This window comes from Mercurialis annua, linkage group LG2 (assembly GCF_937616625.2).
Source record: "Mercurialis annua linkage group LG2, ddMerAnnu1.2, whole genome shotgun sequence".
Taxonomy (NCBI): Eukaryota; Viridiplantae; Streptophyta; class Magnoliopsida; order Malpighiales; family Euphorbiaceae; genus Mercurialis; species Mercurialis annua.
This window is the reverse complement of record NC_065571.1, coordinates 49627001-49642571: the sequence shown is the minus strand read 5'-3', so window position 1 is coordinate 49642571 and position 15571 is coordinate 49627001. Positions and strand designations below refer to the sequence as shown.

Below are 15571 nucleotides of genomic sequence, written 5' to 3'. Positions count from 1 at the left end.
AACCAAATTGAACTAGTCGTTTTGGAATTTTGGTCAATTTGTACTCAAATTTAATGAATTTTTACATGTTCAAAACCGAGTCAAACTAAAGAACCAATTTTTTCATAATCGATTTTCATATATCTTTTTTAGTTTTTTCACACTAACAAATGGGACAGAAATTTGGATTGTTGAACAGTAAAACCTAGCTAATATACTGATGTACTCAACATCTTTTCCTCAAAAATACAAAATTTAAATTATATTTACTTTATTACAACATGAAATTCTCATATGAAAATCAGTGGGAGATAAAAATAAAAAAACTGTCATGATGTCTTTATAAAAATTTACCCTATTTACCCTCTCTCGCATTATAGACCAGACGCCACTCGAAAACACCACAATTTTATGCAAACTCGACAAGAGCTGCTCCACTGATTCAACTCGATCGTTAACTCGGTTCGTTCTGGTTCCTTACCATACATTTAATTTTGCCCTAATTGATCAAGCTAATAATTGATTAGTTAGTTTGTAGAGCAGCTGTATGTTTTTCATCATTCATTCTATTAGATTCTTCGCTTTAGCTTCATTCCCTAAAAAAACACCTAAATTTCTTCAATACCTAGATTTATTCTTAAGCTATATTCTGCTGATTATGCATTTAAAATCAGTTAACCTAATTTAGGTTTTCAAGCTCCTTTGTTACTATTTGATGCTTTTACTAAATTTGTTTTTTTTTTGTTAAGAAATTCATGCGAAAAGATGAGTTCCTTTTCAATTACTCGTAAGAAAACACCTTTCCAGAAGCATCGAGAGGAGGAAGAAGCGAAAAAGAAGGTACCTTTTTTTGTTTTAATTTCTTTGTTCTAATTGCACTTTGCCTTATTTTGTTAAATTTAAGTTGTTTTCCTCATTGATCTGAGAAGAGGGAAGATGATGAAACGGCTCGTTTGTACGCCGAGTTTGTGGAGTCATTTCAAGGTGATCATACTCCTGGCTCTAAAGCTTTTGTTCGCGGTGGAACTATTAATCCTAATGACAAATTAAAGGCTGATGCTGAAGGTTAGTTAGTTAATGCACAAGTGTTAACTTTTCTATTTCATTCCCAGTTTAGAATTTTAAAATCCCGTATTTTTTGGTTCTATGTTTTAATCTCGATTCTCTCTGTTATTTTCATTCTATGGATAAATTAAGTACTACTTTTTGTATTATTTTTGGGAACACATTAATAAAAGTATGGACCTTTTTCTATTCATTCGCAAATGGCAGGTGAAAAGTCCAAAGATGGGGTTTCTGTTCCAAAAAAGGGAAGTAGGTAAATGAATAAATTGCTTTTGATTGATTGATGAACCGTGTTACAATGCTCTTTTGTAAGCCATCGTCATAGAGTTAAAGATGATATTACGGTTCTGGTTGATATTCTTAGGTTTTGATCTTGCTTGTTAAGCTTGTAGATTTAAGAGGATAAGGAGTTACTTGTTTGTCTTCTCACTTTAAGGCATTTTTTATATTATTTTTGGTTCTAAATTTGAGATAAACTAAAAAAAGGGTCAATAGATATTATTGATATTTTGGCGATTCTTAGTATCGTTGCCTGAGAATTTGGATTAGCTATATATCTCGGGTCTTGTCCATTATTCTCTCTCTTCTTTAATTAGCTTTCTAGTTTCGTTACTATTTGTACTTTTTATGTAATTATCTTGTTTAAGTTTTAATAATGTTAGGATTTGTTATATTTAAGTGTGTCGTAATTAAATTTTTTTCAATGCAAAGTTGAAAGGCTGTTTGTTTGCGAAGTTGAATTCATGCATAGCCGTAGGCAGTACGAACAATCAGCAGTAAATTGATGAATGTTATGAATGTTCTTTCTTTCTTTTCATAATCAAACTCTTACTCTGATAGATAGGTCACCTATGGTGTATTTTGAGACTAGGAAAGAAAATTGCAGTGTGATCTATCTCCTTTCCTCCTTTTTTCTTCAAAAGCCTACAAAACGTACAAGTCTGCAAAGTCTTCATTTCTAGACTTGAGCTTGATTGAACTTGGTTCGGATAACTTAGTATTTCAAGCAAAGCAATGAGATGCTTATAAGTATTGTACATTGTTAATTCTTGTTGCTTATACTTGGAATCGTTAGTTAGAGTCTGCTGTTGTGTCTGTTATCTTCTTATTCCTTCATGATATGTTATTGCGAAATACTTTTGAAGAAGTATTTTCATGATATCAAAAGTAGATGTAGTATGGCCTTTTTTTTTGAGGAAAAGTATGACCTTTTTATACTTTATACACTTTCTGTATAAAGGATTGCAACTTATGTTGTTTACCATTTTTTACTAAAATAGTACCACTGCAAAGACTCAAATAGTACACTCGAATAGAGTTTCAATGTTCCTTTAAAAATGTGAAACTATAAGTTCTGTCAAGTTCAAGTATCCTTTGCAAAAAGATAACCAAATCACATGTCCGCCTTACGTGATCTAGATCTTGAACATTACTTCTGCAGGTATGTTCCATCTTTCTTGCCACCTCCGATGGCAATCAAGGGAAAGGAATCTGAGAAGGTCAGTTTTTTTGGTAAAAATTATGGCATCCCTTGCCATTATTGTTTAAGGAGTTCCTTTTCTATCGATTCGCTTGTAATATACATATTTAGTTATATATGCTTCCTTTAACAGGTACAAAAGGAGGAGGAAAAACTAAAAGACAAAGATAAAAGCAAGACAAGGAACATAGATCATTTCATGGAGGAGCTGAAGCATGAACAAGAGTTGAGAGAGAAGCGAAATCAGGAACGTGATAGTTGGCGTGATGGACGTGCTATTGAGATTGCTGCTGTAAATACCCCCACTCACTAAATTCCTTCATCACCCAAATCAATCCTTAGCATCTTTTGATGAATGTGATATGCTTCCTACAGTATCATGCTTTGTGTTATTCTTTCTAGCCATCTGTTTAAAAATAGCTCCTCTGTTTCCAGCCATCTAGTAGGTTTGATGAACTTCCTGATGACTTTGATCCAAGTGGAAAGGGATCATTTGATGATGGTGATCCACAAACGACAAATCTTTATGTTGGAAATCTATCTCCTCAGGTGTTATAATTATTGCTTTGTTGCTTGTGTCATTTCACATTAATGCCTTCAAGGACAGGCTAATTTTTTGTTTTCCATTCTAGGTTGATGAGAATTTTCTTCTGCGGACATTTGGTAGATTTGGGCCTATTGCTAGTGTTAAGATAATGTGGCCCAGAACAGAAGAAGAGAAAAGAAGGCAGAGAAATTGTGGTTTTGTTGCATTTATGAACAGAGTTGATGGACAGGCTGCAAAAGATGAAATGCAAGGTTTATTAGTTATTATTGATCTTTTCAATTGAATCATGAGGTCTGCATTACCTGGACTCGGGCATTTTCCTGTTTGGTGCCTTAGTCATCATGGACATAGTATATAGGTCGCTACTAAGCTAATATTTTAGATATCATGCTGCCTACATGAACTAAATAAACGAAAGAAATGAGGAAGGCAAAAATGTGTAAATATCGGTAAAGATGGGATAGAAGTGTTATCCTAAACATGGTTTTAGATGCGAAAACATGCTCCTCAGAAAAGATCTTGGCATGAAATTTATTAGTGTCCTCACTCACCCTTTCTTTTATATAATTCAAGTCCAGCTTTTGACTTCTGAAAGTTGAAATTAGAAAGATAATTGGAATATAAATCTTTGGTTGTTTCCTGAACTCATTTTCTTTGGTCCGTTGTCAAGGCAGCAGTTATTTGATCCTTATTGGAATTATAGACAAGGGACATTGTTTACGAGGGGCATGATTGTCTTAATTTTATAGAATAGTATCTGCTAAAAGCCTATACTTCTTTGCATTGTTATCCACTAGTATAACTAAGTAACAGGTCTACCTTTCCAAGTGCAGTCAATGTCTCAAAGTAAGAAAATAATTAAGAAAATGCTTGATGTCACAGGAGTTGTTGTATATGAATATGAGTTGAAGATTGGGTGGGGTAAATCTGTGGCTCTTCCATCACAAGCTCTACCTGCTCCACCACCGGGACATATGGCCATCAGGAGTAAGGAGGTTTGTTTTTCCTACAAAAGCCTGAAGTTTAAATGCGACTTGCTAGATAGCATCTTGAATAAAGTGGTTAACTTACAGTGTACTGAAGCAAGTATAAATGTGACACCATGAGACCAATTTTGTCTTGAAAAATGATTTTGAATAATGTTTCCAAATTTACTAGTACTTAACATAAATTGGCAGTTCGGATTATTTTTTTATCTCTGTTTACTGTGATTCTGAGACAATTTAGCATTCGTTTGATAGGGTGCCACCGTAATTCTCTCTGGTCCTTCAGGCCCGCCGGTGACTTCAATCTCAAATAACAATTCTGAACTGGTAAGTTCACCTGTTTTACCTTTTTGGCTTTATTTAAAATATACCATAGACTATAGTACGTGGAACTTGAATATGAAATGCGCGCAAATTCAATAGTGTGAATTGAACACTTATAGTTCTTTCATTCACACAAAAGTCTTTTGCGAGCTGATCCTATAATATGGTCCGAAAAACGAACAGAATATAGGCAGTTTTTATTGTTTGTTCCTTCTTATCATTGACATATACTGTGATTTATGTTAGTTAAGTTTAGGACATATGAAATCAGAAGTTAAGCTTATTTTTTAACAGAGTACACAGTAACATATTATTTATATTCCATTCATGTTCTGACAGAATTAATTTATTGTCACCAAATTTTTGACAATGTGTTACTTCAAACCTTGAACTGATCTTATAATCAGTAATTGAATTCACTGCGTCCAGATTTTAGAATGATGTTTCTCCATTTATCACGAAGGCAGTGTTGTGGTAACTTGATTCTTTGTAGGTTCTTACCCCAAATGTTCCTGATATAATGGTTGTTCCGCCTGATGATGATCATCTTCACCATGTAATTGATGCAATGGCCCTGTATGTTTTGGACGGAGGATGTGCTTTTGAACAAGCTATCATGGTGAGGGGTCGTGGTAATCCTCTTTTCAACTTCTTGTTCGAGCTTGGATCAAAGGAACATACATACTATGTTTGGAGGCTCTATTCTTTTGCTCAGGTGCATTCTCTTATATGGCTGGAGAACTTCTGGTCTTCTTAACAATACCAAAATTTTCACTCTTAAGAAGTATGATTGTTTGGATGTTACTTTATGATCTGCTTTTATACTATAATATAGAAGAGGTTAATTGTTCTTTCTATTAGTTTTGGGAATGAGAATGTTCAATTATGTCAATGCAGGGTGATACTCTTCAAAGATGGCGAACAGAACCCTTCATTATGATAACTGGTAGCGGAAGGTATTTTTTCTCATGTTTTTTCTCAAAAATTATTCTGGAAGGTTCATATAAATTATGACTTGTATTATGGAACAAAAGTGATGTGATTACGAGTTTACTCTTTTCTTCCCCTAGGTGGATGCCACCCCCTCTACCCACAGTAAAAATCCCAGAGCACGAAAAGGAGTCTGGCAACACATATGCTGCAGGAAAAAGCAGGGTACTTGTCCATTGTGATTTTTGGCAGTGACAATAAATTTCCAATGCTGGGTAGTTTTCTTACTGGTTTGAACTCTTGCAGCGTGTTGACCCTGAACGAACCCTGACTGATCCACAGAGGGACGAGTTTGAGGATATGCTGCGTGCATTAACATTAGAAAGAAGTCGGATAAAGGATGCTATGGGTTTTTCTTTAGATAATGCTGATGCTGCTGGAGAGGTGCTGCCTCATACTAGCTCACTCCTTTTCTTTTCCCACACTCTGCGTGATTGATTGCTGTGTTAATCAATACTATTTGACGCATTTATCTGAAACTGTATTTGCTAATGGGACAAGATTTATGAGATTCAACTTGCTCTAAACAGAAGCAAGCAAAAGAGTTAAATAAGAAATAATGAATTTCATAGTTGCATATGTTACATATTTACTATGATTTGTCTTGCAGATAGTCGAAGTTTTAACCGAGTCTCTAACTCTTAAAGAGACTCCAATTCCAACTAAAGTTGCAAGGATCATGCTTGTCTCTGATATTCTTCACAATAGCAGCGCTCCCGTGAAAAATGCTTCAGCCTACCGTACAAAATTTGAAGCCACACTGCCTGACATTATGGAAAGCTTTAATGACTTGTATCGTAATATAACTGGAAGGATCACTGCTGAGGCGCTGAAGGTAAGCTATAAATTATAATTGCTGTTTTGATATCAATGATTAATCTCTTTTGATTTTCACGCACTTTGCACTGCATGCATATCAACAGGAACGAGTTCTGAAAGTATTGCAAGTTTGGTCGGACTGGTTTCTGTTTTCTGATGCATATGTGAATGGTTTACGGGCTACTTTTCTCCGATCTAGTACCTCTGGTGTTGTCCCTTTTCATTCAATATGTGGAGATGCGCCATCAATAGAGAAAAAGGCAAGTTCAGAAGATACAGGTGAGGGTGGAAAGACCAGCCAAGATGGTGCATTGGCAATGGGCAAAGGAGCAGCAATGAGGGAGTTGATGAGTTTGGCCCTTTCTGAGCTGGAAAGACGTTGCAGACATAATGGCTTATCACTGGTTGGTGGTAGAGAAATGATGGTTGCGCGATTGCTTAGTCTTGAAGAGGCAGAAAAATTGAGAGGCTATGAATTAGATAATGACTTAAAAGTTTCTAGTAAATTTTCAAGTGGCCACAGAGAAACAAATGCTGAATCGGAGCCAGTGGGATTGTCAGGATGGAATCATCCTTATGGGGAGGATGAGAGGCAGTCTCAAAGCAGAGATTCTGCATCATTGGCAACAGCCTTCTCCATTCCACAACCAGAATTAAAAGCCTTCACAAAGAAAGAGAAAAATGAGCCTGTTTTGCCGGCATCTAAATGGGCTCGAGATGATGATGACAGTGATGATGAGCAAAAGAGAAGTACTAAAGGTTTGGGGTTGAGTTACTCATCCTCTGGAAGTGAGAATGCTGGTGATGATGGCCCAGGTAAGGCTGATGATGCAATAGAGTTTGCTACGGAGGCTAGCATTCCAATGCAACCTGACAGCACCATGAATGAAGAACAGAGGTACTTCATCACAAGTCTGATTGCATGTCTTAGTTTTTTGTATTTTGCTAGAATCCGGTACATTTATTGTTGCTGTGCATATGGTTTTTTGGTTCTGTGCGCAAGTGCAAATGTCCAAACTGATCGGTCATTTTAAAAATTAAAAACCGCACCAATTTTTGGGATAAAATCCGTTTTTTTTTGGAAATAAAATAATGATTTGTTTTAGAATTTTAAAGAAAATAATGAAAATTAAATAAGACAAAGTAAAAGATGTTAAATTTAGAAATCAAATCTAAGTCAATTTGTAATGTATTATTTTAACATTTATATGCATAAGAAAATAGTATTATATTTTGAATAATAATGATATTTACAAAAAATACATGATATATTTATATTGTTTGTTTTTTTTGGTTTTTTAAAATTTAAAACCTGACCAAACCGATTTGTAAAAGAATCTCTTATATTTAAACCGAACTGGCCATTTCTGGTTCGGCTCAGTTTTTCGGTTAAATCGGTTCAGTGCAGACCCCTAGTTGCTGGCATGTATCTTATGTTTTATTTGTTTATTTTTTTCACACTTGAAAGGCTTAAATTTGTTTTGTATCGGAATAATTCTTTTTGAGCTTCACTATTTTGGGCTATTTAGGTTGTCAATTTATTTGTTTTGTGGCATTTGCTTCTGACGGATTTTAGCATAATTGATATTGCAGGCAAAAGTTGAGAAGGTTAGAGGTTGCTTTGATGGAATACCGGGAATCACTTGAAGAGCGAGGAATGAAAAATGCAGATGAAATTGAGAGGAAAGTTGCAATCCATCGAAAGCGGCTACAATCTGATTATGGCTTAATAAGCTCTTCTCATGATGTCCCTGGGAACAGCAGTAAGTGACTATTTTGCAAGGCTGCTAAATCTTACATGTCGATTTTCCATGTACTTTTTGGCAAATTCATCTTTTTTAATTGTGAACTGCAGAGAGAACATCTGCAGAAAGGAGGGAAAAAAGGGATGACAGTCATGAATCTTCAAGAAAGCGACTCCGCAGCCAGAGTGGCAGTCAGAGCCCACAACGGAAGGCATCAACCAAGGACAGGGAAAGGGAAAGGGAAAATGATTCAGACAGGGACCGGGAAAGGCATAAGGATAGAGAGAGAGGTCATGATTTGGAAGGTGAAAGGCGGGAAAGGAATCACCGTGAAAAGAGTGGAAGTAGAGAGCGTGACGATAATGATAGAGAAAGAGCCAAAGAAAGAGATAGAGATAGGGATAGAGATAGGAGGAGAAGAGTAAAGTGAGTTTAACTTGGTCAGTTACGGCGCTCAAGAATATCAAGTTTCTTAACCAATGTCTGAGTTGATAGTTTTCATAATCTCAATGGACGTAAAATTTGTTTGAATGGTGTAAGGTCTGAAAATCAAAGAGGTCCAGTCCAGATGAAGAGATTAACAAGCTTTTGAGTTTCTGCCATTGAATATATCTACTCCATAAAGCTGTGAAATGCACGCTTACTTGCTCAACCATGTTGTAGTTAGATATATATATATTTGGAGACTTCAGTGAAGTATTAATTACCTCGGTTATGTTTTTAATGCTCAACTGTTCTATGTATTGGTGCTAAAATTAGCTCTCTTGTAGCCGTTACATGTTCAATTTATATTTTTTCCCCGTATGTAATGGATCTTCCTCGGCTTCTAAATTGGTAATTGTTGTGCTAAATGATGGCTGGCTGGCTGTACGCTTGTACTATAATTGTTTCTGGATGGTGATGGTAAGTTGCCACAATGGTGTTTTAGCAGAAAAAAATCCAACTGGCTGTAAGATTATAGTTCTGAATGGCTTCCACTTTGAAGCAATTCAACATAGGCTATTCATCAAATATGGTATCATACTTGGACCAGTCCTAAAGAAAGCATCAAAAACCTTAAGTATAAATGTCTACATCTTAGATCAAAGACCTCAAAAATATTCTATCAACCCAATATTTATTTTACAAATTTTTTAGTCTATAATCTTAGAAAGTTCTATCAACTCAATACTTGGAATGAGACCAGTTTTAAGTATTAATCTTAAACTATGGACAGTTTTCTAAGTAACCACTTCTTTCGCATTGTCGAATTCAGTGCCAAAAACATCCTTGCCTTCTTGTCGTCTTCAAGATCATCACATGTGTCCAGTAAAAGTTCCTCGTCTATGTCTGGAATTGCTTGAAGTGCTTCGATGGCACATTCAATTGTTCCAATGTTTTTATTTAATGAATGGTTCTACTACTACTTCTACATATCCCCGAAACATCACTGTGCATCTCCTTGCCAATACTATGCACCTTGCTACTCTCTTCTTTCTTTGCCAGGGCTTAAAGGTCGGGTTTTTTTAAGGTATTAGGCCAATTTTAAAAATATATGTTTGTTATTAATTTTTATATTAGATAACTGATTATTTATGAAATATAAAAAAAGTGGTTGCAATTAATGAAAGTTAATATTGGTATTTCATGTTGAGTATTAAGTTAATGTCAATGCTAACATTGTTGCGGCAATCAAGAGCATGATGAACAAAGAGTGGAATATTATCATCCACCATACTCATAGAGAAGGCAATAGATGCTCAGGTCGCATGGCCAACCTCGGCTTCTCCTTCGACATTGGCGTGCATCATTTTGAAGCCATTCCAATTGAATATATGCAGTGTTCTCACTGATGATCTTGCAGGAGCTTGTATTCCTCGCATGTATAGAAATCCTTAGTTTTCCTCTGGTTCTTTTTCATGGCCTTAGCCAGTCTTTTGTATTCAAAAAAAATATTCAACTTTGCCTATATTTTTGAACGCACAAAATAGCAATTTTGCCTATGTGAGACGGAGGGAGTACATAGCAAAATAAAAAATAAATGTTAACTTGACTAAATGTGATCAGAAAATTTGGACTCAAAAGAGAAGAAAAGAGGCAGAAGAACGTTTGAAGAAACAATTTCATTAATGAAATTCTCATTCTATCAACGGCAAGTCATGACTCATGACAACATGCTACAAAAGTTGCAGACGGTTAGCCATATTACTGCTATTAATTATTGATGGCTTCATAGCCATCTTATATAAAACTACCCTATATTTACACTTCTGAACTTGAAAATGAGAACATTGAGAGTATTAATCCTATCCTATGGACGGAGTTTCCTCACTAACCACTTCTTTCGAAGCGTGGAATCCAGTGCCAAAAATGTCCTTGCCTTCTTGTCGTCTTCAAGAAGATCACAGGCATCCAGCAAAAGTTCGTCATCTATGTCTGGAATTGCCTGAAGTGCATCGATGGCGCATTCGATTGTTCCACTGTTTCCGTTTACTTTCATATTTAATGATGTGTTTTCTACTGCACCTGCAATTCCTGAAAGAGCTTTTTGCATCTCCTTGTCGATTCTCTGCACCTTGCAGCTCTCTTCGTTGTCTGACGGAGCTATAAAAGGTCGCTTTCTCTGTTGATCGGACATTTGAATATTCTCAACCGGGAAGTTTACATCTTCAAGCAGTACATCCACCGCTACCTCTTGGAAATCATTTTCAGTTTGCACATGTAGGTCATGATCACTAATATTTGATACTTCCTTGCTTTGAATTTGGCATAGATTAATAAAATTTTCCAATACTTTATTTCTGTATGCAATAGCATGTGGCTGCTCCTGCAAATGACATTCAAACATATACTGATAGGATTAGTACCAACAAGCTCATTTATAGAGAGAATAAAAGCTCTGATGCATACAAGTAAGTAGTCTGAGTGACTACTTGTGATCATACAAATAACAGGTGTCACAGTGGAGCATTCTTAGTTTGTAAATTGTTAACTATGTTGCACGAAAACAGAATCATTGAAACGAAAATGTTAAAACATAAAACATTGAAAAGGTAAACGCTAAAACAAGAAACAGTCGAAAGATATTTTTATAAGAAGAGGTTACAAATATAAAATTTCCGAGTTTTAGTAATGTTTCGGAAATAATAATAAAACGCCGAAATATAGGACTCAACGAATTACCATGCATCATAGTTTGTAACTGATAGATACATGTCAAACAAGTATAGTATAAAAATGTCATATGAATAAAGAATCAGGAGTGGACCTCAATGTAAGCTTCCCAGACAGCATCATCAGCAATTACTATTTGTTGAGTCGTATCCCATGCAAAACCACCATGGCTGAGAAGATTTCTGACGTCGTCGCACTCTTTCATCAGAGTTAAATACCGATTTTCCAGAATAAATCTATTACATAGAAGTCCAAACTCTTCACTAAATGATTCAACCATGAGAGTCCATGTTTGTTCATCGAAGGTGTAGTCGATCTTATTCCCCCCACGAACCTGCTCTAGCATAAGGTCGATAAAGTAGCGATCCATCGCTGGTTGCCAATCTATTGTCAAAGGGATCTTCAGCAATTATGCAATAACTAACTTTTTTTTCCTAATATTCTGCTTTAGAAATAAAGTGAATATTTATACAAAATTCTACCATGCCCACAGACCACATCTGCAAATCTAAAGAATTTTCAGACCAATTCAAATTACAATGTAATTAAATTTTTATTTTGCTGTAACATAAGTAGTGAGCCAAGTGTGCTAAACTTAGCCCATTCTACTGTAATGTGCAATTAAATTATCAGGAGAAACTTACCAATCATTAGAACAGGTGCTTCACCATCAGGATCCACATTTTGAGCCAAATGGCTATATCTTCCATCAGAATTTTCTTGTCCAAATATGAGAGACAATTTCTGATAGCCAGGTACAGTTTTGACTCTATATGATCGAGCATCAGGGTGTTCCTGTATCAGTAACATATAAGCAATGGAATACACACTGCGAAATACTTTATCAAGCAAGGAAAAACAAAAGGATTACTCTGGTGTAAGCATCCCAAACATGATCTGCAGCTGTTATCATTTCTCGTGATTGGTCCCATGAAAACCCATCTTTTTCAAGAAGATTTTTTATTTCATTGTACATTCTCCTCAAATGTTTGTACCGGTTTTTCAAAACATCTTTATCATGGTTAGATTGAAATTTAACATTGAACGATGCTACCATGTCAATCCAAGCCTGGCTTATGAATGTTTGTCCGAGTTTGTTTCCTCTATGCACCTGCTCCAGTAACAAGTCAATAAGATTACGATCCATTGGCGGGGTCCAATATGTTCTTGTACGGTCACTTGTGGTTTGAGTTTGGCTCCCATTTCTTTCACCTGCAGGCAAAAGAAATTCTATTTATAAAGATAAATATTCACTCATCAAAAGCGCTATGAGAATCAAACATAAATCATACCACCAATTGATAATATCTTATAAAAACTCATATGTATACCAAGTTTAAAGTTCATACACAGAAAAGATGATGGAAAACGTCCATAGCGATGGACTACAGATATCCTCAACTAAGTGGATAATTTGCTCTTGCAGAAGGTAAAAAGGAAATTAAGAACTTTGACAAAATAGAGCAGTAGGCATAAAAATTTAGGCCCATACGTGTTTATCTTTCTATGACCTTATTTTTATGGCAAGCCACAAGCCCTGTTTAGACTTCAGACCATTATTTCTAAACTGTATAAAAGTACACAAAGAAAAGTAATCTGACTCGATTAACAATCAAAATTCACCTGATTTCCTTCCAGAAATGTGAGCTTCGTAATCTTTTTCCTGATATAAATTAGTGTGATCTCCATCTTCAGTTGAGTCACCAAAGACAAGGATCAAATCATTGTAATTTGGCAAGGTCTTCATTCTATATGCCCTTACATATGGATGAGCCTACAGAAAAGAGGCGATGTTTACAATTGAAGAAAAAGACAGAAAATGTAAGATGCATAATACAATTAAATTTTGTACATTTTGTACCTTAATATAAGCATCCCAAACATCATTATCAGCTACAATCTTTTGTTCCATTTCATCCCATGAAAAGCCATCTTGTTTAAGAAGAACCTTCATATCACTGCAATACTTTGACAATTTCTTGTATCGATGTCTTAAAACTCTTTTGCCATGCTGAGGACCAAATTTTGCATTGAAGCAGGCAAGCATCTCTGTCCAAGCTTGTTTGTTGAATGTATTATCAATTCCATTGCCCTTCACTATTTGGTCCAGCATAAGTTCGATGAAATGCTGGTCCATAACAGCAGTCCACTCTGTCTTTAAACGGTCGTTGTTCAACGGGGCAGAACTTTCCACTGTATCACCAACAAACAAGGGAAACAAACAAGTAAAATTTTATACTTATGAATTCTGAGTGCATTCATTTTGGTGCATTATCCAAGTTGCCTCTGGAAAATAAACCACAGATAAAAACGTTAAACATCAGAATTACATCTTCAAAAAATTTAGGTATTTCAGTCTCATACCTGATATTTACAAGATTGTGAATGTATAAAATTGTAAAATGCTGAAATGACTAGCAAAATATGCTCATTCTACCTTATGGCAGTAGATCACCTATTTAATTATTCCATGTAAATGTAAAAGTTACACTAGGATTATTTTGCACTTGAAAAGGCCATTTGTGAAGATATTTCACTAAACTCTCCTCCAAATTAACCAAAAAGTCACCGGCTCACCAACATGGCAATCATATAATTATCGACAAGTACAAAAACAGATTAAGCAAAAAGAACCATAACAACTGTTAAAAGGGGCTAATAAAAGAGAAAAAACATTAACAAGCTGTCTCAAAGCTCATTATGAGCAGAAAGAAATACATACCAAAATTTGATGCTCGGATTTCATCATCAAAGTCTACGTCATGACTTGATCTGCTGTATCTTCCATCGGCAGTGGTGTACCCATAAATGTAGCACAAATCATTAAAACTCAACACCGCTTTAGTCCTGTATGATCGAGCATCCGGATGCACCTGCACGGGATCTAGTGTCATTATCAGTCTCAAAGCATAAAGACTTCTATGTTCATAATTAAAATTAAACAATGCACCTTTAGATAAGCATTCCAAACATAATCGTCAGCTACCACCATTTCTCGAGTTTCATCCCAAGTAAACCCACTCTGACCGAGAAGGTTCTTTACATCATTAAACTGTTTCCAAAGATTCGTATATCGACTTTTCAAGACATCTTTATCATACTGAGATCCAAATTTTGCATTGAAATCTGAAAGCATGTCAATCCATGCTTGCTTGTTGAAGGTATGACCAGTTCTGTTACCTCTATGCATATGCTCTAACATAAGGTCAATAAAATAACGCTCCATTGTCGGGGTCCAATATGTTCGTGAACGATCATTGGTAGTTTGGGTTTGGCTGCTCATTCCTTCCATAACAAACAGCAAGAACAATATCTCAACACCATCATTACATTACAAAAGTCTCAGCAACATAAGAAAAAGAAAAATCAAAAGCAGCTAATTACTGAATATACAGGGGCGGACCAGAATTTTTTTATAAGGTAGGCTAAACTGTAACTATAAGACGGGAAAAACTGGCAAAATATAAATTTTAATGTGGACATGCTATAAATTTTAAAGCCATAAATTATACTATTCAGACTATTGATTGGTTTGTGGAACATGTTTGGAATAGAATAATTATTCCGTATTGAACAGTTGTTCCTCACTTTGGTTCATCGAACAATAATTCTATGAAATTGCTATTACATGATTTTATGGAATAACTACTTCTCTCACAAAAGTAAAAAATAGCTATTTCATTTTTTCGTGCAATAGCTATTCCACTTATTAAATATATTTTAAAAGAGTTTAGAATTATAAGGTAGGCAATTACGCACAGATTATGACGCAGTGGAACTCAAATGTAAAGATTTATGTTCAAAATTATATCATTGTGAATCCAACATTATAAACAAAATTTCAAATGTAAAAAATAATTAAAAGAACAAAAAGTGGGATCATTTTGGAGCTGTAGTTATGTAAAAGAAGAGGTAGGAATAATAATAGTACCTGTCAATGACAGTTAGGTCTGTGCAAAGAATTTTGGCGCCTAAAAAGAAAGAGAGAGTGAAAGGTGAAGAGTTTAACCCTAATCCCGAATAAGGCAAACAAGCCGTCTTCCCTGTTTGGTTACAGATGCAAAAAGTTCCTCCTTCTTTGTTTTTAGTTGGGAAACTACTTAAAAGGTACCCAATCGTTTAGAGAACTAACAATCTAAACCCTATAGTATATTGTTTTACAAACCAACCTTGAAAAATTATTCAACGCAACCATTATGTCATTGTCATTCGTACAACAAATCAATTATGCGTTAGCTATGTGAAATTTGTAGTGATTAAAAAGATAAATAATAGTTATAAAATTCTCTATTGTAAATGTTAGTTGGCTTGTCGAAAATATAACATGGCACGACCATTATATGAGATAAATACTCTTTAACCTTTTATAAAATTTAAAACATGGTTCTTTTACGAAATTTTTCTGTTACCTTGTAGTTTACTCACTTAGCATAAAAGGTTAAAAATTATATAATACTCGTAAAAATATATGACATGACATATT

The 15571-nt window shown here is 35.1% G+C and overlaps 2 protein-coding genes across 4 annotated transcripts; one reads left to right on the top strand and one right to left on the bottom strand.

Moving 5' to 3' along the window:
- The first annotated feature begins 331 nt into the window (after positions 1-331).
- On the top strand, positions 332-8786 carry LOC126670689 (protein RRC1-like). Of its 2 annotated transcripts, XM_050364500.2 has the most exons (18): positions 332-441; positions 729-819; positions 909-1044; positions 1252-1297; positions 2486-2543; positions 2658-2816; positions 2960-3073; positions 3157-3322; positions 3954-4066; positions 4313-4384; positions 4875-5096; positions 5279-5337; positions 5452-5536; positions 5618-5755; positions 5982-6206; positions 6295-7088; positions 7784-7953; positions 8046-8786. In XM_050364500.2, exons 2-18 carry the CDS (start codon positions 745-747, stop codon positions 8363-8365), a joined length of 2952 nt encoding a protein of 983 aa, XP_050220457.1. In that variant the 5' UTR covers positions 332-441; positions 729-744; the 3' UTR covers positions 8366-8786. The 2 variants fall into 2 exon arrangements, with proteins under 2 accessions (XP_050220457.1, XP_050220458.1); XM_050364501.2 differs by lacking the exons at positions 332-441; positions 729-819; positions 1252-1297 and having other exon boundaries at positions 955-1044.
- Positions 8787-10022: 1236 nt separating this feature from the next.
- LOC126666630 (uncharacterized) lies at positions 10023-15190 on the bottom strand. Of its 2 annotated transcripts, none has more exons than XM_050359458.2 (9): positions 15020-15190; positions 14039-14373; positions 13811-13961; positions 12950-13281; positions 12712-12862; positions 11960-12300; positions 11733-11883; positions 11183-11472; positions 10023-10735 (listed from the first exon to the last, which is right to left on the bottom strand). In XM_050359458.2, the coding sequence occupies exons 2-9, from the start codon at positions 14369-14371 to the stop codon at positions 10226-10228; spliced, it is 2259 nt and encodes a 752-aa protein (XP_050215415.1). In that variant the 5' UTR covers positions 14372-14373; positions 15020-15190; the 3' UTR covers positions 10023-10225. The 2 variants fall into 2 exon arrangements, with proteins under 2 accessions (XP_050215415.1, XP_050215414.1); XM_050359457.2 differs by having other exon boundaries at positions 10023-10741; positions 15020-15189.
- Between the last annotated feature and the right edge of the window lie 381 nt (positions 15191-15571).